This window comes from Suillus discolor (genome assembly GCF_016758755.1).
Source record: "Suillus discolor strain FC423 chromosome Unknown F5147scaffold_23, whole genome shotgun sequence".
Taxonomy (NCBI): Eukaryota; Fungi; Basidiomycota; class Agaricomycetes; order Boletales; family Suillaceae; genus Suillus; species Suillus discolor.
In genome coordinates this window covers 439,018-461,721 of record NW_024541270.1, presented here as the reverse complement: position 1 = coordinate 461,721, position 22,704 = coordinate 439,018, and the positions used below count along the sequence as shown (strand labels likewise).

The 22,704-nt window shown below is 47.7% G+C and overlaps 7 protein-coding genes across 7 annotated transcripts; 3 read left to right on the top strand and 4 right to left on the bottom strand.

Moving 5' to 3' along the window:
- Positions 1–45: 45 nt before the first annotated feature.
- F5147DRAFT_611864 (uncharacterized protein) lies at positions 46–2,103 on the top strand. Its single transcript, XM_041432446.1, has 4 exons — positions 46–94; positions 145–886; positions 934–1,409; positions 1,477–2,103. The coding sequence occupies exons 2-4, from the start codon at positions 162–164 to the stop codon at positions 1,722–1,724; spliced, it is 1,449 nt and encodes a 482-aa protein (XP_041293659.1). The 5' UTR covers positions 46–94; positions 145–161; the 3' UTR covers positions 1,725–2,103.
- A 2,467-nt stretch (positions 2,104–4,570) lies between these two features.
- F5147DRAFT_652300 (uncharacterized protein) lies at positions 4,571–5,755 on the bottom strand (the record flags this gene model as incomplete). The annotated part of the gene is made up of 8 exons (XM_041433612.1): positions 4,571–4,774; positions 4,830–4,890; positions 4,933–5,170; positions 5,222–5,359; positions 5,418–5,477; positions 5,533–5,534; positions 5,584–5,585; positions 5,639–5,755. 8 exons carry the CDS (start codon positions 5,753–5,755, stop codon positions 4,571–4,573), a joined length of 822 nt encoding a protein of 273 aa, XP_041293658.1.
- A 936-nt stretch (positions 5,756–6,691) lies between these two features.
- On the bottom strand, positions 6,692–7,009 carry F5147DRAFT_575669 (uncharacterized protein; the record flags this gene model as incomplete). The annotated part of the gene is made up of 1 exon (XM_041431286.1): positions 6,692–7,009. One exon carries the CDS (start codon positions 7,007–7,009, stop codon positions 6,692–6,694), a length of 318 nt encoding a protein of 105 aa, XP_041293657.1.
- Positions 7,010–8,660: 1,651 nt separating this feature from the next.
- Positions 8,661–9,488, top strand: F5147DRAFT_772996 (uncharacterized protein; the record flags this gene model as incomplete). The annotated part of the gene is made up of 4 exons (XM_041441405.1): positions 8,661–8,687; positions 8,773–8,959; positions 9,015–9,383; positions 9,445–9,488. The coding sequence occupies 4 exons, from the start codon at positions 8,661–8,663 to the stop codon at positions 9,486–9,488; spliced, it is 627 nt and encodes a 208-aa protein (XP_041293656.1).
- A 5,763-nt stretch (positions 9,489–15,251) lies between these two features.
- On the bottom strand, positions 15,252–16,834 carry F5147DRAFT_798022 (uncharacterized protein; the record flags this gene model as incomplete). Its single annotated transcript, XM_041443213.1, has 3 exons — positions 16,225–16,834; positions 15,645–16,184; positions 15,252–15,380 (listed from the first exon to the last, which is right to left on the bottom strand). Exons 1-3 carry the CDS (start codon positions 16,660–16,662, stop codon positions 15,252–15,254), a joined length of 1,107 nt encoding a protein of 368 aa, XP_041293655.1. The 5' UTR covers positions 16,663–16,834.
- Positions 16,835–18,030: 1,196 nt separating this feature from the next.
- F5147DRAFT_149803 (uncharacterized protein) lies at positions 18,031–19,738 on the top strand. The gene is made up of 3 exons (XM_041428287.1): positions 18,031–18,683; positions 18,732–19,171; positions 19,233–19,738. The coding sequence occupies exons 1-3, from the start codon at positions 18,118–18,120 to the stop codon at positions 19,481–19,483; spliced, it is 1,257 nt and encodes a 418-aa protein (XP_041293654.1). The 5' UTR covers positions 18,031–18,117; the 3' UTR covers positions 19,484–19,738.
- Positions 19,739–20,052: 314 nt separating this feature from the next.
- On the bottom strand, positions 20,053–22,159 carry F5147DRAFT_692050 (uncharacterized protein). The gene is made up of 10 exons (XM_041437175.1): positions 21,618–22,159; positions 21,480–21,566; positions 21,345–21,422; positions 21,139–21,288; positions 21,044–21,088; positions 20,955–20,987; positions 20,787–20,895; positions 20,550–20,732; positions 20,456–20,501; positions 20,053–20,399 (listed from the first exon to the last, which is right to left on the bottom strand). Exons 1-10 carry the CDS (start codon positions 21,939–21,941, stop codon positions 20,255–20,257), a joined length of 1,200 nt encoding a protein of 399 aa, XP_041293653.1. The 5' UTR covers positions 21,942–22,159; the 3' UTR covers positions 20,053–20,254.
- Between the last annotated feature and the right edge of the window lie 545 nt (positions 22,160–22,704).

The window sequence follows — 22,704 nt, the reverse complement described above, 5'->3', positions numbered from 1 at the left end:
ATCATTGACGTCATTCTAAACTCAGCCTATCAATGTACACTCCACGCACAATTGCCCATCGCTGAGCGTATAGTACTAGCTTTGAATTCTGCTCGTAAGTTGCATTTAATCTTTGTTCACTAAATATTAAAAAGTTTCACATAGAGCTATAGCTCCTGGTCATGGCCTTCTTCTCTCAATCCAGTGACAGTGTCAATGAAAATGGTCACATTACTATGTTCGGCGAGCCCCTCAATTCAAGAGGTGTACAATCCCTTTTTAAGGCAGATATCGTCGACCCACCACCCACTCTTCATAGCACCGAGCTACCTGAATCGACACGGGTTTGTGTAGCTTCGCATGAAAGCACAGGTAAAATCAAAGAAGCTGAATCTCCTATTCGGCTGGGTCAGGAGACAGGCCTACCCGGTCCTTCAACCTCCAAGCCACCACCGTTAAGCTCGCAGATAAGCAACATTGGCGTGGAACAGGCGTCAACGGTTCCTCAGAAAACTTCCCCATGCGTAGACAAGGACGATGCGAAGAGCTATGGCAAGGTTAAGGAAAAGAGGAAGTTCCCCAGAACGATCGGCAACGATACTGATCAAGGACGTCCTCTCAAGCGGGCTAGATCTGAATGTGCTAGTCCCCAAAAACACGAGGATTTTTACATCTTGGATGCCAATACTGTCATCGAGGTTGATGGGGTGCTGTTCAAGCTTCATCGTTCGAGGCTGGTCACCAAGTCATCATTCTTCGCGCAGCTTCTTCAACATGACCTCAAAGATAATTTTCTCGATGATGGTGTGCGGGTGGAAAATGATGGAAAAGCGACGGTGTACCACCTCGGTAACATTACTACAGCGGACGACCTCGTGGCTCTCTTGAAATTTGATGATAACCCAACGTAATATCCATCATTATATTTGCATGAATCAGTCTGACTATCTCTAGCGAGTATTACTTTCAACCTCCCCCATTCTCAGTTCTCGCCCCTATTCTCCGTGCTGCGACTGCCTTGCGCTTCGAAACGTATCGTGTTTGGGCAGCTCGAGTTCTTGGGCAAATGTGGTCATCCTCCCTGGCGGATTTAACCCCCGAGCCGATGAAAAACGCTGTGGAAATCATTGCCCTTGCACGCTCATGTGACGTGAATGTTGGTGTAGTAAAGCGTGCTTTATATGAACTTGCCAGGACTCGCCGGATTGATTTGGAAGGCCATGATGTCCTTGGTCAGCAAGGGCCCGAGCAGATTGGCCATGCAGACCAGAAGTGTGTGGAGCTCATGAGAGAACTGTCAGTTACCACCTGGTCAGAGATCGGTGTGCGAATTGGCACGTCGTCTTGCCAGCAGGATTATGCGCAAAAATTTACATTTCCCTCCAAATTTCCCTCCAACAACAAAAACGTGAAGTCTTCCGCACAGCGAGGTACTGTTGTATTACTTCCTGGTTACTTAAAACTTCTGACTCGTATTCTTTTCTTGATCTGCGTCAGAGACATACTGTCCATGTTCGTTCAGATCTGGCAATGAACAAGCTACTTGGGATGAACGTGTCCATGACTCTGGGCTGTACACAAAATTTCTGTTCGATCCAGTGTGTGGTGCCCAGGCATTGATCGACATTCCGTGGGGGGAGGAAGGCTGGTGCTTGGATTGCATCCAGTCAAAACGAGCTGCATGGAGAAAGATACAACAAAAAGTTTGGAGTGACATGGACAAGTGGATCCCTGGTAATGTTTGATTCTGGAGTAAGATGGCTCTACACCATTCCCGAACAGACTGGTGTACGTGAACACTTCCCAGTATACCACCTACTAACTTTGGCTCTTTGCCATTAGACTCCTGTTCGAGGTTCCGAACCTAATCCCATCTATTCCGACTCATCAGTACAGGATTTCATGAATATTTTTAGGCCTCCTCTGCAACAATCATTTGCACGAATCCACAGTAATATACTCCATTGTTCCAGTTTAGCCTTGGTAGCTCACTTCCACGTACACAAATGTTACGATGTAGTAGTATATTGTCATGAGCAAATAGCACTCAACTTACAAGGTACAAGCTCGAGTTGTAAGTGGGTCAGGTTGACTTTAGGCCACCTGCTCCACAGCACCAGGGTGAATGTGGTTTCAGAATTATACATGTATAGCAGGCCCCTTTCATTCTGCCGTGATCTTGTCTTCACTTGGGAAATGACCGCTGATGATTTGAGAGCCGGCTGACTGCAGAAACAAAAGGCGTTCCCAGATGTGAACCACCAGGCGGTCTTAGTATGAGAAAAAGAATGGACGACAGGACGACCTTGTGCTGGCAAACATTTGATAACATGTCAATAGAAAGGCCACGCGGGCGGCGGACCAAGGCGTCAAGACTAGGAGTGGACTACAGAATTTCGCTATCCCTATCCATACATGGAAGAGAGACATAGGGCGGCCGAGCGAGCAGACGGAGCGCCACTTCAACATCACAAACGTCATCAAGATGCGCATACAATACTGACAACAGGCTACACACACCGTGACAGTCTGGGGGCACACGAACATCAACCAACTGTTTCAAAACAATATCAATGGGCAAAGCGCCATCGCCCATGTTCGAGAAAATGCTGCAATATAACGCCAACGTTAGGGTCTTTCGTGTGACGAACACTACTGCCAGAGAGAGCGCCAGAAAGGGGGGCCCTCAAACCGCTCGAGTGTTTTGCGATTATGGTGTGGCTGTGCCGGAAACGAGCAGGAAAACGATCCATGAATGCAATAACAGATGGCCGGCTGTTGGGCTTAGACCCACCACTACTCACATACCCAGTCCAGCAGATAACCACGTGAAGCGATGCATTGTCTTTGTGATCATCGATGATCCACTAGCCCTAAGGTTGGTGTCGTCAATGATGAATATATGTACGGTGCTCACGCACCAAGTCCCCGACTCCGCTGAGTGACCAATACGCTTTATCATTGGTAGATATCTCAGTACCTGATTCCAGGGTCCTGCGGAAGGAACCGGCACTACTAGTTCACACAGCCACAGCCATTTTCTTCTCTCGTTCCACCACGTTCCACGCTCGTGTCCCTCCTAGAGCTAACTCTCTAGGCACAGCCTAACTTCTTCACTCGCATCACATAGACCCGAGAGATGAAGCTAGACGTAAAGATAAGAATCATTTCTTGCCAACACCGATGTTACAAAGAAATGATCCTTATCTTCATGTATCATATGAGTACCAGCAACAATGGAATGATAGCAGCCCAATGTCATTTACAAATTCGTTCTTGAGAACCGTATACTTGATTCCGATATTATGCGGCTGAATGCCTCCTCTATGGGAGCAAGTGGAGTGAATTCATAGAAGTTTGGCAGATACAGTGCGCCTGCTGTCTGGTGCAAAAAGTTCATCTGGTATGTCACCAGCGTTGTACAGGTTCATTACTGTCCTAGAGTGGCCATGTGGGGTTTTCAGCTTCCAGTCATGCACCCCTGCTGCCGATTTCAGTTTAGCCCAATGTCTGTACAGAGTCCTTACCTTTCAACTCAGGCCCGGTAGATGAGGCGCTCCCACCCTTCGTCGGTGAGAAGTGTTCCTAGTTTGGAGTGTTCAGAGGCAAGTATAGGGTGCAATAATCGTGGTGATAGACTGATCATCTATCGCATTATTTTCTATACCGTCCAAGTCTAGCCGCCAGAGGCGCCTCCAAAGTGATTTGAAGAAAATCGGAATCACGCTTCTTTGGGCCTGGTCAGCGGTTGCTGTATCATGAGCACAATGTCAGTATTCATTGCAAGATTCTCGCCCCCGCGTCTCTTATTCCTATTTTATCTATTCGTTTAAACAGACGCTAGTTCAGGAGAAGGCGAGAGTCATTATGCTGTGGAGCCATTGTGCTATCAGCTATCTGTGCTCAGACACGCTACTTCGATTTTCCATTCCGCTTTCCATTCGTTCGGTCCAGATGACTGATAATGCCATGTTCTGAAGAAACGTTTTTCAACAAGGCCATGACATCTGGCCTCGCACAACCACTCTCGTTTCGCCATATATTTCCTTGGACAGATGATTGCAAAGTATTTCGCAGGCTCGCAGATATTCTGGTTTATCAGCTATCTAGGCTTGGACTCACGTACTCGGGTTAGCAGATAATCGTACGAAGTGATACGTGGTCTTTTTGATCATCCATCATCTGCTGGCCCTAAGGTCGGTGTTAATAATGTATGTATGTATGTATGTATGTATCTCATTCGGTGCTTTACTCGTGCTTAGCAGTATAGGCTCTAACAGATCTTGCAAAAATGCAAATTCGACGCACGATTTGCAGTCGCATGCGCGCCACATTGCGATGGTGCAACTAAGTGCGGTCGATGCCTCATTGATAGTTTGACAGATGTACTCAAGGCTTTCATCTTCATCTTCTTGCCATCTTGCTACTTGGTGCAAGTTTGGATTACCGACTTTCAGTAGCGACACAACAGGAAAAGGGTTTGTCTACATAAACCTCATCTAAAATATACTTTGAGACACCACAACTGAAATAAATACGACGGATCCTCGACCAAAAATCTCCTCCATGCGGAACACTCGACAACCATTTCCTACACAGTGCTGCTAGTTGGTACATGCATACGCTCCTGGAAGACGATCGAATTCATGCTAGTTTCTGCATCGGATTCGGCCACGAGTTTAGCGTGATATTGTCGAACACTAAGGATGAGGCGTGGTCCCATCACAAACATCTGCACGGAGAATAAAATTTTAAAAGCACCACTGAGTATATCAGCTCTAATGTAATTCGAATTCTACAGAAATGATTAGCAGTGGTTACATGTAGATGTCAGTGACATGTTGGCGCACCTCGACTTCTGGAGAGACGGTAACAAGCTGGAGGCAAGAGACACCGGCAAAGCTAGTACATCTTGAGCAGAAAACGATAAGCACATTCGCATTACAAGCTCACCTTGCAAAATAAAGCACGTGAGATTCCATCAGCACTCTGAAACAGTCCCCCATGGTCGATCCCGTCCATGGGCCGAGTCGTCGCAGGTCACGGAAGTGCTTCGCAGCGATCCAGACTGAAAGACACAGTGCGAAGACCTCCCAAACAGTGTTGAGCATCCAGACCATTGAGACCAGGAGCTGGGTATCCGCCTCGGATTCGTTATAGCATATATGAATACCAGAGAGTATGAGTTCCCCTGGTATTTGTCCAATGAGCTGTGTTCTTCAATTCAACAACTAAAGCTTACCCGATGCGGAATCATACTTGAGTCCTATGATCGTGATTACCGCGCAGGCGATGTTGACAGCTAGGAAGACGATAACAAGGAAGATAAGCATCCGCCTAGATCTCTGATACATGGCATGCAACCGAGCAATCATGATGACTTGGATCATATTTCAGTCGAGTCAACATCACTGAGGTATCACAGCCGGGCAACTCACCTCCCAACATGGCAGTTACGATCACATTTGTCCCATCTATTGCATAGATTGGGATGTTGCCTGGAACACCCGATTAGCGGTCGCCCTCTTGCTAGGATCAAACGCTCCGACTCACACCTATTGACTCATTATGTCGAGCCGAGTCCAATGGTCGAATCCCACTCACCTCTACAAATGAATGTATTCATTGGATAGGAATGAAATGATTGCGGAATACTCACTCCATCTGTCAACCAGCTAATCGTCATATTTACTGTGTGCCACCGGTCAGAAGCATCGAACACGGTGAGTATGAGACATACGCAGAATGCTAGCACTGATAATGAGAGATGGGCCATCAGTACAGCAACTACTTTTTGGTCTCGATTAACATACACAGAATGTGGTATCCCAACATAGCGTATCTAGAACATTTTGGAGTCAGCACAACCACCAACCATGTTATGGTATAAAACGAGGTACGAACGACTAGGTACAGCACAGTCATGAGAGACCAGCGTTGGGTCTGTCACAAATTCATTATTTTTCTTCTGATATGGGACTCTGTGACTCACCCAAATGAGGTCAATCTATGACACCATTGTTAGCAAGTTGGGTACTCCGGCGGCAATACATCAGTAAATTCACGAATTGCTTAATTTCCTTTTAAGCTCTTATTTTTCTCACCCAAGAGCGGACAAGAACCAGAACACCTCCTTGTCACAAGGAGCAACAAGCTGCCAAGAAGATCCCTTCCTCTTGATTTGAGCATTTTCGCACTTTTTTTCATTTGTCCTACACTTTTTGCACTTATTTTTAGAACGAGCTACATTACAATCCCCTTATGTCGCACTTATTTTTAGCTTGTTCACACTATATACACTTTTTCACACTTGTTCACACTTGTTACCAGGAAAAAGAATTGCATTTCAACCGGACAAGAGGATTAAGTAGATAAAAGGTTAAACAAGGAGAAAAATAAGGACTAGCAAGTAGATTAATAACGAGCGCGACAAAGCAAACGGAGGCGGCAACGAGACATAACGAGCGCGACGAATGGAGGCGGCAATGAGACATAATGAGCACGACAAATGGAGGCGGCAATGAGACATAATGAGCACGACAAATGGAGGCGGCAACGAGACATAACGAGCGCGACAAAGGAAATGGAGGCGGCAACGAGACAGCATGTAAAAAAGACCAGGGAACATAGCATGAATAACCTTGAAGGTACTAGCAGCGTCGAAGCTCCTAGTCAGTTGCAAAATAAACTACAAGAGTGAAGGACATTACCTCTAGAAAATGAACGCTCGCTCATCCCCAGATTCTTCGTCCACATCCATCCGCGCGCCGCCACGCCTCTTCGTGGCGAGGCTCTGCGCAAGCTCAGAGTTTCGGATAAGGACCAAGTCTGGCAAGCGTGTGATAGACGCCATGTAAGCCCTCGTGTGCGCACCCCAATTGGCTTCTGAAAATGCCAAGGGGACGCTGCTCTGGTTGCCTGTGGACGGATTGACGTCGAGCGGGGTCTTGTTGCCTCGACCATTGCCAGAGGTGTCGATGTCTCCTAGGAGCATGTGTCCATTGACGAAAAGCCTGATGGCGCGTTCCATCTGAAATACAGGGTAAGTTAAGTCAGCTGTATGAGAGGGTAGAAAACACGTGCTGCTGCCGTGGCAAGACTAAGAGCGCCCTTCGAGTGCCCCAGCACTGTATCGTTCGTTCCCGGCAGGTTGACAGCGCCGGACGTGGCACACTTGTGCTGCACGAGAACCTGTACAATAAGGTCAGACTGGAACGGGTTGGAGACCTCTCCGTCCTCCGCGATGTCCCCAAATAAAAAGGTGAACTTGTCGAGTAAGGCCGATGCAAAATCTTTGCGGTCCTCGTCAGTCTTGAGGTCATCTTGTGAGGTCATGAAGTTGGCGAGCACGGCGAGAGCCACATTGCTAAAGGTATTGCGCCACTCTGACAGCCACTGGAGGGTCTAGAAAAATAAATGACAGATTTAAATCACGTTTGAAAACAAAACGTACAACGGCAAGGACAGGCCCATCAGCTTCAACCGTGTGTGGAATCCAAAAGAAGCATCATCATAGTTACTGATAGATAAACAAACTCACACATCAGACGTCTTCTGAACTTCTCCATCACGTGCCTTTGTTGAGTCGATAATGATGCCAGTGTTTAATACTGCTTGAATTGCTTCTCTCACCGCCAGTTTCTTCTTCTTTTTGGTTTGGACCGGCTCCCCATCCTCATCCTCACTTGCAGGATTTTCGACGCTAGCATCAGCTGCTAACCTTTTAGCTCCACCCACGCGACCCCTGCCTTTGGTGACAAGAGGCTTATCGGCGACGATTTTTGCTCCTGCCTGCCTATCATCCATAGTTGAGTCGGAGGTCTTCAAGTCCTTTGCAGCCTTCCCCACCGGGCGTGCACGAGGACACTTAGGCTTAGGTGCGTCAACACGCATAGCATCTTGGTCAGCCTGCATCTGTGCCTGCAAAGTAGCAATACGCTGATAACTTTCTTGTACAGCTTTTTCACTTGCCTCCTTTGCCTCCCTTTCACATTGGTCGTCAGCGGCCTTCTCAGCAGTGGTACGCTTCTTTCCACGACTATTGATTAAAATGCGCCCGGGATGCTGAGTTGCGTTCTTAGGTCGAGTCCCCATGCGCGTTGTAACTGCATCAGGTTGAGACATTCTATCGATAGACGGTTTTGTAGGCTGACGAAAATTGAAGCAGTGGGTTACCAAGTTGAAGGTGAGTTTCGTCACTCTAAAATTTGTAGCCAAAGCTGACTCTGAATAATATTTCTTAACGTATTGAATTGAGGGTCGATTGCAACATCCGGAGCATCAATATTCGCCAGCGCTTTTCGGCACAATGTGCTTAACAAAATGACATGTCCCGGATTGAAATACCTTAAGTACGGTGAGTATCAATGTTTACCAGAACCTTTCTGGTGATATAATGATGTCTAATAGCCTAGGGAATGTTCACCAGAACCTTTCCTGTGGTGGGGTGACCGTCATCAATGTTCACCAGAACTTTTCCGGTGGTGCGATGACATAACTGTCCATTTTAACAAACCCTTTCTGGGGTAGTGCACATTTTCGTTCCAACAGCACCTTTGCAAGGGTAATTTTTTCTTCAATATTAGCGGCTGGTTTTAAACCTTCACTAGGTCCATACGTTGCATCAACACTACTCATATGATGCGCAGAAACCGGCCTACTCACCGTGCCCTTCAGTTTCCATGCCTATCTCCAGGTTGTATGCGCTGGTTTTGAAACATCTCTGGCCGCACTCAACACATGCACGCGTCCCATCCCGTTGCACCTGCTCTGGATCTTCCCCAACCGCAACAGCTTCCATCTCCACCTCAGTCGCCTCCTCCTGATTTCCTGCCACCCCCCCCTGATTTCTCGCCACCCCCTCCTGATTTCTCGCCTCCCCGATCACCACCTGGTCCAATGGCTGACAATGAGGATCCAGACTCAGAATTCACTGATGCAAGCAAGTGTTACTATCGTACGTATCACTCGCTCCTCAATGGTAAGTACCTTTCAATCTGCGCTTTTCACGTGTTCTGATTCTGACACGCTCTTAGGACGACCATGCACAGCTGACGGCGTGTTTCTGCCCCCTGGCACACCACCAACTCCTGTCCCACCGAAGTCTCCTCATGACTGGAGCCCGTATCGTAACAATATTGAATTTGCAACGGCAGAGTTTGTTTTCAAACAAAGCCATATGTCTAACAAAGCTACAGACTTATTACTCGACTTAATGGCTGTGCAGCTGTTGAAACACGATGACCACCCTCCATTCGCGGATCACAAGGATTTGCACAAGGTCATCGACGCCACACAACTTGGCAATGTCTCTCGATTCAATACACAGGGGAACACCCTGAACATGATGCTCCTCCGTGGATGGACAGAGAATACGAGGTCTGGTACAGAGACCATTCGCAAATGTTCGAGGAGTAGTTATTCATAGTAAAATTTTATCTACTTGTAATCTACGACACACTTTAGTCTTCCTTGCTTTTGGCGCTTGTTGCACTTGTGGGCACTTGTGAATCACACATTTACTTGTGAGTGCTTGTGAAAGAAAAATGACAAGTGCATAAGAATAATAAGCGGCAACATGTTGAAGATTTTCGTGACAAGTGGCGAAAAAGGACGCTAAGGAGTTTGTGAATTTACTGATGTAGCATCAACCTACCTCTTGTGCGAGTGTTAATACTGGGAATATCATGAGAATATCAGCAATTTCAGAACACTGCTGCTCACCCCAATCGTATACTACCACGAAGGCTGCGGCAACTGCGAAATCACAAGTCAATATCAAATTATGACATAGTAACCAACTGATATGGCGAACCCGTCCAATAGGTGAAAAAAATACTGGAATTGATGAACGACCACGAACTGGGATCATTTGAAACTACGGTCATATTCGAGGGATGAGGGATGTTAGGAGTGTATAGCGATTATTGTCCTAGCGTTCATGCTAGATATACCAGCGGACAGCGCTTGTATCGCCAAAATCGGCACGATCATGGTGATTCGGACATCTGTTCCTGCTCGGAGCCAAGGCGAGTCGGCCCATTGATATTCTTACACGTGACCATACTCAGTGGATACCGGTGCACTATTTTTGGGGTGATCTTGCTACAAGCTTGCAGACATTGAGGAGTTCTCATGGCCATTGATCTAACACAGGGTTTATTCTCTGATTACCGTAGTGCTCTTATGGATTAGTGCTCCTAGCGGGTATATCGCATTACCTGGTCTCATGTGATATCAGCCACTCATCCTAGCTACGCTTTACTAGAATTCCCATAATCTACATAGATACTGTCTGCGATACTGAAACATAAGCTTTCAGTATCACTGCCTTTTGGTGTAATGTATAAGCGGACAATAGTTTTGGCTAGTGTCGCACTATCTCTGCACCGACCCGGCCTTGCAATATCTGCGGCCTGTATCTAATTCAGATCCACATGTAAGTTACAGATCTGTTCCATTAGCTGTCATAGCTCCATCTCAATTTCTGATCTGATACTGATCTCCGTCTCTGCACAATCGACTTTTTTTTTTTTTTTTTTGAATCCAATTTTTGTCCGGTTGGGGTGCAGTACCCTATGTAGGACAATTCTATCTAGGAAAGGGGGACACCTGTGTCCCCCACCGTGTCTCCGACTCTGCAAATGCCCCAGTGGAGGTATGACCTCCACTGGTCTGCCGTTCCTGCCAGCCATTTTAGATGCACGAGTCTACTACTCCACAGGGCCGTTTCTGATACTTCTCGTTTGTGTGTAGGCTGACCGTATGATAATGGGTATACAAATACTCGGACCGCTGGAGCGATCGTTGTACGAGGGGAGTAAATGGAGCACGGATAGAAAGGTAAAGGTAGGTCTGGGCTGGCGCGACATGCTGCGAGTTGATCCCTGCTGTACCATGTAGCTCTTCGACGAAAGTTCTAGCCCTTCCTCATCTCATGTGTCTCCTTCCGACTGGTCTCCAGATCGGCCTTGGATTGGCATGTATTGCCCTGCGACAGCGAGTGCTATAAGGGCTTACATGGATTGCAAGCGCGTAGGATGTTTGTTTCTCTGTGGGGCAAACTGACGTTATCTATTTCTTGCAAGTACTGGGAGGAACATCACCGAAAGTGGGTTTCAAGCGTCCTGTACTGTTGACGTATCGAATGAGATGGTCCGTGGCTTTAGTATCTGAAAGCAGGTATGATATGGAGGATGCGCGACGTTTGAGGACATTGGTGAGCGTGTGGCGCTCACGTGCGTATTGCGGGCATGATAGGAGGAAATGTTGGACGGTCTCTGGGGTATCAGCGCAGTGGGGGCAGTTGGGGGACATACTTTTTCCGATGCGATGCAGATGCTGGTTGAGTGATATATGGCGGGTGCGGAGCCAGAGCATTAGACTGATGTGCCGCTTAGGTAGGTGTTGGACTAGCGAAATGAACGATTTGCTTGCAGCATTGAGCTTGGGGTCGATGGAGATAGCGTGAGCGTGTCTTGGGGACTTCAGCCAAGTTCTGTTCCAATGTTTCGATGAGTCTTTCTTCTGGGCCTGTTTCAATGCCGACAGGCTGCTGGGGAGCACTCCCTTCCGAAGGTAAGGTGGCAGTCTGTGCGTGGCACTGTTTTCCCTGCAGTTCTTTGCTGCTATCTTGGCCTCCTTGTCTGCCTTCTCATTTCCTTCTACTCCGTCGTGCCCTGAAATCCAATGAACGTTGACCTTGAAGTTTTGGTTGCGGCTGGTTTTCTTAAGTTGGTTCAGTAAACTGCGGAAGTGGTCTGTCAGGTAGTGGCCTGGTTTGGTGGAGAAGATGTCACCGGATTTGATTGATGCTTGGTTGTCGACGAATATGGAGATGGGGTACGTGATGTCTTCTTCTTGCGAGATCAATTGTGCTGCTAATGTTAGGCCAACGACTTCTGCTTCGAAAACTGTGTGCTCGTCAGTAGTTCCAAGATGATAGCGTAAGATACTTGGACGTGGTTTTCCCCTCCTGTATAACACTGCTGCTGCCCCTACTTTCTCGTCTATTCCCGACCCATCGCAGTAAACCTTGACTTCATCGTTGTTAGCATTATGGGCTGCTATAGCTAGTTCTCTTGTCGAGGCGATGTGGGTAGAGTACGAGTTCTTGTCGTTCGGGGGACGTCTGCTGTGTTTGATGGTCTCGACCGAGTTGATGTCGAGTTCAGCGGCATGATATATGTGATGCAGGGATGAACGGTGGCGTTTGACATATTTCTTGGCTGCTTTGCGGACAGGTTCGTTTAGCGGATGAGACTTCGGATGTGCGGCTAGGCATATTGCGGCTTGGTAGCATAGGTTTTGCATCCGATGTTCCATTGGGAGTAGTTTCGCGTGAGTCTCTAAAGTATCGTTAGCAGTGGTTCTCATGGCGCCTGTGATACTTAGGGCAGCGAGTCTTTGTACTCGGCCTATACGACGTGCTACTCCTATCGACCCTGATTGAGGTTTGTCGTTGTTGCCGACAAACAAGGGGCGAAACCAGAGGTCGACTGCATAGAGCATTTTCGGTAGTGCTACAGATAGATATAATTGACGCATCAGGGAGAGTGGGAGTCCGTTGGATGTGGAGGAGAGCCGACGAAGTTGGAAGACGTAAGCTGTGCCTTTCGCTATAGCGTAGGCTATGTGGGCTTGCCATCTTAGTGCGTCGTCCAATATAACTCCCAGGAACTTGTGTGTCGCAGTGGGCGTGATCGTGATGCCGCGTGTGATGAGTGGGGGCCGATCTTTAGCTGAATTCAAAGAGAAATCCATTAGTGCAAACTTAGATGTTTTGAATTTCGAGTTGTGCGCTAGGGCCCACTCATAACCTCCTTCTCTCCGTTCTAGCATGTTCTTCAGAGTGTTGTGAGTCTCTTGAAAGGTCTTCCCGATGGCTATAAACGCCGTGTCGTCCACAAATGCAAGGGTACGTTCAGTCTTCGTGTGACCCTTAGCTATATCGACCAAGTCCGAGTCGTATATGATATATAATATCATTGATAGAGGGTCTCCCTGTCCGATACCATTAGTAATAGGGATCCAATCCGATAAGTGACCATCGAATTTTAGTTGCGTGCGCCTTCCCATTAGCAGTCGTTCCGTGAATCTCACCAATGTTTCTGGGAGTCTCCTGGTGCGCATGTTATGTAGTAGACGGTCAGTAACCGCATTCGGGAAGGCTCCCTCTATATCTAGAAATAAAGCAGATACTACCTTCTTTTGGCGCCATGCGTCCTTGATCGTGGCTTCGAGTAGATGAAGTGAGTCTGTCGTTGAACGGCCCGGTCTGCCTCCGAAATGTGTGCTGGGGAGGAGGTTGTGTCGTTCTAGGAGGTAAGTCATTTCATCTGCTACTACGGCAGTCAGTAGTTTAGCGATCGTGTTGAGGAGTGCTATTGGTCTGAATGCTTTCGTTACCGTGTAGTCCGGCTTGCCCGGCTTTCGTAGGACAACGGTTACGAAGTCGCGCCATGGATTATAATATGTCTTGAGTGTGAATACGGCCCTGTATAAATGGAGGAGATAGGGTTGAAGTAAGTAAGTGCAACGTTTAAAGACAACATTACAAATCCCATCAGGGCCTGGGGCCTTGTATAAGCTCAACTTCGAGATGCTACGTTCGATCTGCGTCGTAGATATAGGTGCTGGGGTAGGGACAGCTTCCGGGTAGTCGTAGTCTTCTGGTACTGATGAATGTTCTGGAGGGGGGGGGAAAAAGGCTTGCGCTAAGGCCGCACTTTTGTCTTCATTGGTGTCGGCCGTGCCTCCGTCAGAACGCTCGAGGGTGGGGATCCTAGATAAGCCTCCGTCGCCCGCTGTTGCTGTAAGGTATCTGTTAGCAATCCATATGTCGTTACCCGAGAGGTCCTCTAGCCATTCAATCCAGTGGTCCTTCTTGGTCCGTTTGATGGCTTCGGTGTACTGATTATGTTTGATTCGGTGCTCCTCGTGACTGTAGTGGCCTGCGTAGTCTCTGTGCTTGTACGAGAGATGGCTTAGTTTCGCGACTTTGCGACACATGATGGTTAGGTCTTTAGTCCACCATCTCTTTGAGTGGGGATTGGGCTTAGACTTGGGGACGACACGTTCTATGACTGCTTGGATCACAGCCATAAGGGTGCGTGCTGCGGTCTGAAATTCAGCTTCGGTAGCGAGCGGTTGAGCCGGTGGGATCTTGTCCAACTCTAGTTCTAGTTCCTCGTTGAATATTTCCCAGTCTGCTTCACGGTAGTTGTGCTTGATATCAGTCGTCGCTTGAGGGAGTTCGAGTTCGAGGATGCTTAAGATGGGCACATGGTCCGTTGCTGGTCCGCGTAGGGCTGGGTTAGTCGTGCAACTTATAAAGGATTCTCCTGTATGGTCAGTACAGAACACGTTATCTGGGCGTGTCCAATTCTTGGAGTTGGAGGGTCGGCAAACCTTTGGGTAACGTCATGATCATGCCATAGTCTGCTATGAGGTCTAGGAGTGGCTGCGCCGTGTTGAGATACTGATTATTGAAGAGTTGCGAGTTCCTGTCTTCGTCCCATAAGGGATGGTGTCTGTTGAAGTCCCCAAGCCATATCATGTGATCGTCCGCCGATGGTCGTAGACGGGTGATCTCGCGTTCGAGAAATGAGGTTAGTACTTCTTGAGTTTTCGTTAGTTTGCAATTGTTGTAGATGTTGAAGATGGTGCAGCGTCCAAAGGGTCCACGGAATTGGATGACTACGACGTCAGGAGATGGAAATGGTATCTGTTGCCATGAGTTGGTATCTAGAGTTTTGGATATTAGTGAGACGGCTCGGGAGGTTAGTTCTGGGGATGAGAAATGGGTGGTGGGGTAGACCGCATGAAAGTAGGGCGACGATATCGTATTCTTCGTGCAATTGATGTGGGGTTCTTGCAGGGCTAGTATATCCCAGTCGCGAGCAATAGGGCTGTTGAGGAGAGAGTGTTGGGCTATCAGAGATGTATTAAGGTTCTGCTGCCATATTTGTAGTCTGGTCGTCATATTGTTAGTTTGTTCAGACATTAGAAGGGGTCTGGGTCCGTGGTGTGTCATTTCGAGAGGAGGAGGGAGAAGAAGTGGGGTAGGACAGAATGGAGGCGGGAGTTGATGGCTCATTGGTGGAGGGATGAATGGGGGGGGTTAATGGAGTGGTTGTGTCTGTAGGTGAGGTTTGATGCTGGGTTGCTGGCCGAGGGGGATCCTTGTCCCAGCCTGGAGGGAGTGGGATCGAGTTAGAGCCTGTTGGTGTAAATGCACGGAAGTGGGAACGGCCGAATTGTGTAGGCATGCCTCACGATGGCTTGCCATAGTTTCTTCTGGTTTCGTAGGGGAGGTTAGTTTGACGGAGGGGGGGTCTAGCTTCGGGTGGCAGCTGTTCGATGGGTTTTCGATAGGGCACTGGCTTTGGAGGCAGCATTACCTGTGTCCAATCTTCGTCAGTGGGGAAATAGGGCATTGAGTTTTCTGGGAGCTTAGCGTCGATTCCTGCACATCTATTTCCGAATTCTGGACAGTTCCTGTCCCAGCTCGCATGATTCTGTGAGTTACAGCTTACGCAGTAGAATGTTTTGTAGGCATTGCATTTGTTGGTCCTGTGATTTTTGCCGCAAGTCCCGCACATGTCCATTGAAGTGTTACAGTCCTTTGCTATGTGGCCCCATAATTGACATTTGACGCATCTTACCGGTTCCCTTTTGTCCTCATGCGGGTGGTATTTTTCTTGATTGATGTAGATGCCGTCATGTAGTGTTGTGTTGGCTGCCTTTGGATCTGCGAAGTGGAATAGAGCGTGAGCTACTTTTTGGCCTGGTGATCTCCGGATTCTGGGTTTAATCCAGCCAGCCGCTTCTATGGAGCCTATTGGTAAGCTGTTTTCCTCCTCTGCTGCACGGCGCCATTCTGCGTCCTCAATACCGAATGTTACTGGCAGGAATGGGACGATGATTGTGAAGCGCCGTTCCTTGATGTAGACTGGGGATTCTAGGGCGCCTGTGACTTTCAGCCTGTTTTCTGGTGCGCGTAGCCAGTTTGCCGCTTCTGCCGTAGTTAGTTCTACTATGAGTCCTCCGCTTCTCAAGCGAGTAGTAGCCTTAATCTGAATCTCGGGTGAGTCTTTGGTCGAAGTTGCTGCGAATGCGTTCTTGATTTTCTTTGCTATATCTATTGAGTTGTCGTTAGGTTCGTATATCCTCCCGCCTATTGCTGGTTCTAGCAGAATTTGGCGCTCTTATGGAGGCTATTTGAGGCGAAATAGCCGCTATAACGTGCGCTGAGAGTGATGACGAGAGGTCGGCCACGACTTGGGCCGAGAGCGATGTCGTAAGAGAGTCGGCGAGCTGCTGGGTGGTTGAAGTTGAGGAATGAGTACTATTGAAGTTGTCTTCGAGGAGTATTGCGACAGCCCTGAGTCCTTCTATAGCTGTACGAGGGATGCCGGTGTACTGAGTGATGTGAAGAATTGTTAGTATTAGACTTTCGTTCGACATAGGTTCGCCTAGGTGGCGGAAGGGGGACTTCTCTAGGAATGTGGTACTGCTTTCTTTGTCTTTGACATCGTATTCTTGTAGCATGATTTCGTCTCTTGTCAACAGCAATGATACTGTGTTACGATGGGATGCTCTGATTCTATTTGTGGGAGTAGGAGCCCGAGTGCTCGTATTGCCGGTCCCCAAGGGCGTTGGACGCGACTTCCCGGTGGCCATTAACTCTGAAGACAACAGTATATCTGTTGGAGTTGATCTGGCGTCTATTGGTATTAGGTTTGGAGACTTTGACGTCGGCGACGTCTAGAACGCTGGTGAGCGCAGTACTGGGATCCGAGGAATTCCGGGGTCCTAGTCAGAGTGCCACTTGGTACTAAGCCAAGAAGCGATCCTGCACAATCGACTTAGCGTGCTACCGTGCATATTTTCAGAGTCCACTGTGCTTATTGTTATATTTACCAAGAGCACACCAAATGCCACGGTCACTAGCATGCGGTGCTGGGCAGCGCTGAATATACAATCTTCATCTCCAATTGAGAGTTTTCTGCCGCTATTTGCAGAGGTACTTGATACCGCCACCTAGAGTCGGCCATTTCCCGGACGTATCAGATCTCAGACCGCCCAATGTCTTGCGATTACGGCAGGGCTGTGCCGGAAAGAAGCAGGGAAACGACCCATGAATGTAATAACAGATATCACCGCATCAGAACGTATGATCAGAAGCCAACCAATGCAGCACAGCGCAGCGAGTATAGTTGGATGCCCGAAAGACAAGAGACCATAACACAAACGCCTTGCTGTGAGTCACTACAATCGACCCGCCATCAGACCACACACAACCTGCAAACAGCTCAGTGCACGAACAACAATTGGCACGGTGCTCAACGAAAGATCACGAAAGCACGAACATGAGTTTTCGAAACACCACGGATGATAATCAAGTGCATCATAGTAAATGAGGTACTATGGGCAACCGCATGCGGTGGACAACAACGCTCGCCAAGCACGCGTGTGATGCGGCACGGGACTTTGCAGGCGACCATCGCACACTGTGGGAGAGGATAAACCAATGCAGACAGAAGAACAGAACAGAGAGCTTACGAGTAAGTAGTGTAAAATACAACAGCGACAATACTCAACAGCGTGCAGAAAAGAGAAAGGCCCCGCAGTTCGATGATCATTGGCAACATCAAGCATCGAGGACTCGGAACGAATAACGGGAGGTTCAAAGGCGGACCGTACATATGGCGTCACAGTCAGAGAGAAAAAGTGCACGAGTGGAACCTTTTCACACAGTAGGAGATTTCTGTGCAATGAGTTAGCTCCCAGGACAGCAGGTCATATTGAAAATTGAGCGCAAACGAGTGTTGAAAAATGACAGGAAAATGCAAAGAGACCCGGGAACTATATGTACATAGCGCGTCAGCGCTACAATGCATGAATTGAGCGGAGTTCGTACGTAAATTAAGCTAAATTTCAAGCGCATCTTCCAAACCATCATTTCAGAACGTTCAGAATTTTACTTTGAAAACCCCCTTTGAAGTTTAAATAATTGTATGGCTCCATCGCTCGAGGCAGAAGGAACATCTCTTGGTCAGTTAGCTTTGCTTGGCAAGTGCTCACTGTCTAAAGTGTTGCACCAAAACAATTCCCGTAGCACCAGATGCAAGTGCAATGAAATTCGAAGCTGCTGAATCTCACATTCACCAGGATCAGGGGACAGACGTATTGGAATGCAGTCCTTCGAGGTCCCAGCCACCATCGTCAACCTCGCATATCAACGTCGGTGAAATGGAACAGAACCCAACAGCTCTTCAGAAGGTCTCAGATGGCTCCACAACGCCCAGTGTATGCGCCAACAAGGATGATGCGAAGACACGTTGTAAGACCAAGGGAAAGAGGAAAGCCACCGACGGAACGATCAGCAAGGAGCCCGGCAAAGGACACTCTCGCAAGCGGGCTAAATCCAACCATGTTACCCCCCGAAAACACGAAGATTTTTATATCTCGGATGCCAATACTGTTATTGAAGTTGATGGAGTACTGTTCAAGCTTCATCGCTCGAGGCTCGTTTCCAAGTCATTATTCTTCGCGCAGCTGCTTGAAAATTATGACAAAGATAACTTTCCGAACGACGACGTGCGGGTAGAAGTTGATGATAAAGTGACGGTATACCACCTCGGTAACACTACTACGGCGGACGACTTTACGGCTCTCTTGAAGTTTGATGATAACCCAACGTAATCCTCGTCATTTGTGTTTGCATGGATCGGTCTGACTATGTTTAGCGAATATTACTTCCAACCTCCCTCATTCTTAACTCTTGCCCCCATTATCTGCGCGGCGACTGCCTTGCGCTTCGAAACATATCGTACCTGGGCAGTTCGAGTTCTTGAACATACATGGTCATCGTCCCTGGAGGATTTAACCCCTGAGCCTAAGGAAGACGCTGCGGGTGTCATTATTCTTGCACGTTCATGTGGTTTGAATGGTGTTATGAAACGTGCTTTGTACGAACTTGCTAGGACCCGGCGGATTAGTCTGTATGATGATGTTCTTGGGCAGTCAGTGCTCCCGCAGATTGGTCGTGCAGACGAAAGGTGCGTGGGGCTCATGAAAGAGCTCTTGGTCACCACTTGGTCAGAGGTCGCTGTGCGAATCGATACGTTTCCTTGCCGTGACCAACCCTTCTCGAACAAAATTAGGAGGGTGTCACTTGTAGAACGAGGTACTGTCTCATTGCTTCATGGTTATCCAATACCTCAGCGTATTTTTTTCATTTGCGTCAGACTGGGACTCTCCAGACAAGTGTCCACCTCAAACCACCCAACAGGTTACCTGGAACGAACGTGTACATGACTCTGGGCTGTACACAAAATTCCTGTTCGACCCAGTGTGTGGTGCTCAGGAGTTGATCAACATCCCGTGGAAGGAGGAAAGCTGGTGCGCAGATTGTGTCCGATCAAGACGAGCTGCTTGGAGAAAGATGCAACAAGACTTATGGACGGAAATGGACAAGTTGATCCCTGATATTGAGTAATTTTAGAGAAAGATGCCTCCGCTGCATATACCATCACAGATGGACGGATAAGTCTAAGACATGATGTATGTGACTACTTCTCGTGTGTACCGGTTGCTGATCAGACTCCACCATTATAGATTTTTTTCTAATTTATCGAACTTACCTGGCTTGCTTTAATGCTTTCTGACTCGCCAATCAATTATTTTATGAACATAGTTAAGCCTCTACGTACACCTACCAGTTTGCTTCAATTTAGCTTTGGTCGCATATTAATGTTATGATGATGAATCAGTACTAAGTATGTAGCACATTGGTCATCCTCAAACTCATCCATAACGCTGTGAACCTGGGTGAGTATAAGTCGGGACTTGTGGTTATTTTCATTCGTTGGATCTCTGTATCAAGATTAGTAATGAAGAAAACAATAGGCCATCGATGATTAATGTTGTTCGCAGATCCTGCTGATTGGTGATTCAGGTATTTTAGCTATTAGAGGCATACAGAATCGTGGTTGATGCAGATTCGGTGATACGACGAGAATGTCTGATTCCGATGGTGCAGGGTTTAGTTTGGAGTTCGTGTATGAGACCTAGTGCTCTCCCAGACCGTGTTGCATACAAGAAGCAATAAGCTAACGATCACGAGCCTCAGGTCCTCCGTCTCTTTCATGACATGGGTATTTCATATACATAATGACAAGTAAGTGACTGCCAGTGGAGTATCGTGAGCCATAAACACATATATAGAGTAAAAAATAGCAAGCAAATATTTCAAACAGGCATAACATCTTCACCGTGTTCTAAATAAACTGGGTTCCTTACGTGGATGCATCTCATGAAGCGCTAAAAACCGCACTACCTTGCTCCGTACAGAAAGGGGCACGTCCCACAATCTGAGACACTCCCTTACGTGCTGAGGGGTTGGATCTTGTTCCCTGTGCGGCAATGATTAATTGTCAGGAACAACTTATATCAACCGACTTCGACTTACCCAGCCAATCTTCGTGCCATATTCATGAAGTCTTGGATGTCCGATGCTATTAGCGTCATCAGCACCGCCTCACGTCATCCAGACATGACATTACCATCGAGTTCGTACCAAGAGATTTTCTCAATCTCCCGAAGGAAGGCACACACCTCCGTGTCCCTCACGGTAGGGACGGATGCGTGTTTGCTGCTAAAGATAGTTGCCACCAGGTCGTCTCGGCCAAAGAGTTGTAGCCAACGTTTGCGACGGGCTGCTAGATCGAGATCAGGGAATTCGATGGCTGTAACGGGCAAAAGTCAGTGATACAATTGGGTCAGATAGCTAAGGCACGCACCAGCAGAGAACGGCCTGAGTAGTGCCTGCTGTTCGTCCGTCAACACCGAGGGCCACAGACAGATACATCCGGGCGACTCAAATGCTCGAATCATCAAGTTGATGCGTTCCTGGCGGAAGAGTTAGCTATACTAGAACAGCATTGACCATACAACAATCAAGAACATACTCGATTGTTTGCACATTCAGACCTCATGATATTCTGTGCGACGTGTGTTCAGAAGGAATATAATGAACGCTGTGAGAGACGATACTTACATCCCCGCGGTCTATGACTATCAAGGCATTCCACTTGATCGCAAGCTAAGTCACATAACGTCAGAGATGCATCACGGCCTGCGGATGGTACATACCGATGCTAATTTGGCGGCCCACGGTTTCACATCGGCAAGGTATGGGATGTCATTCACCCGAATGTCAAGTATCGGGCGCTTGAGCATATTGCAGACTGCATAAGCAACTGTCTTTTTTCCCGTCCCTAAGGCCCCTCTCAGGACGACATTCTGTAAATGGTAAAGGTAAACGAGAGTGATGCAGAAGCGTCGCTGTCAAAACATACCATGCCTTCCAGAACTGTCTCTGACTGTGGAATATCAGGTGAACATCCAATGGTATCTAATAAGGATTGCATGCGTTCCTGCAACAAATACGTTAGCTTGCGGGACAAGGATCCCAGAGTTACTCCCGCCCATACCATAGTCTGTTGGTCCTTGACCAGCTTTCTCCACGCACGTTTATCGTAAGATTCATCGCAATCTAGACCCTGGAATGTCACCCATTCCTAGACACCAAGTTTAGTTTGAAGATCAGTAAAAACGCGCAACGTGCTTACGTGGGTTTCGATGTCATATCCTGCAATCCAGGTCAGGCGATTGACTGCGTGTGCCTCCATGTTTTCCAAAGGCAGCTTTGGAAGGTCAGCTGCGAAGGGGGGAAGGAAGAACATTTTTGATTGAAGTAGATGGGGAGGGTATGAATTGGGCAGATGGAAAAGGTCTGATGTCGGTATCAGGGAATCCATGGGGGTTATATATGAGAAACGGAAGTGTGGAGGTGTGGAAATGTGGAATGTGGAACTGTGGAACAAGGTCCGTGCAATAATGAGCAAAGCAAAAGTGGCTCGAGTATGAGCCAAGGGACAGACAGCGGACAACATATTGTGGGACGTCAGAAATTACCGATGGACAATAAAGATGGGATGTGAAATCATACGATTGTTCCATGGCCCAAGGAGTCGCATGCGAAGTGGCAAAATGCCGAATGTGGTGTCAATGTGCTTGTTCGTACATCTAAATCATATTCAGCAGGCTTCGTATGACGGTGGGAATTCCAATGCATATGGCTTGAGCTTTGCATTCGCTTTTATGTTTTCACTGTAACTAGGTCTCTTGTGTTTGAGTCATAATCATGCATATGGGCTAGACTGATAAACAACTTGTCTGTGGTAGTATACGCCAACCTGACCACGAACCCACACGTCATCTATGATTTCATTTAAGTACATTTCAATGTGATGTAAATTAAAAGCACAGACGTTCGATGACCCTTCAATATGGAAGATTCGGCTCGTAATGGTGACCGTGCGATTGTAGGGCACAAAGATACTCTAGCACAAATACCTTGGTCAGAACGCCTGGTTTGCAGATTAGTACTCGGTTCTGAAACGGATGCAAGCACTGACAGATCCATCCGGAAGTACCCGTGGACATTACAGAGTCACTATCTCATTCCACCCTAGTGATATATTCGTAGGATGACAGACTCTAGTAGCTGGTCTCCAGCGTTTCCTCGAGTCGAGACTGATGTATAGGTAACTGCCAGCGGGCATGCGCAAGGAGGGGGGCATTGGTAGATATTTTTTGCGTTGATGACTGTTGATCTGAGTCGAGCGCGAGGATCATGAAACGGATACGAGGATA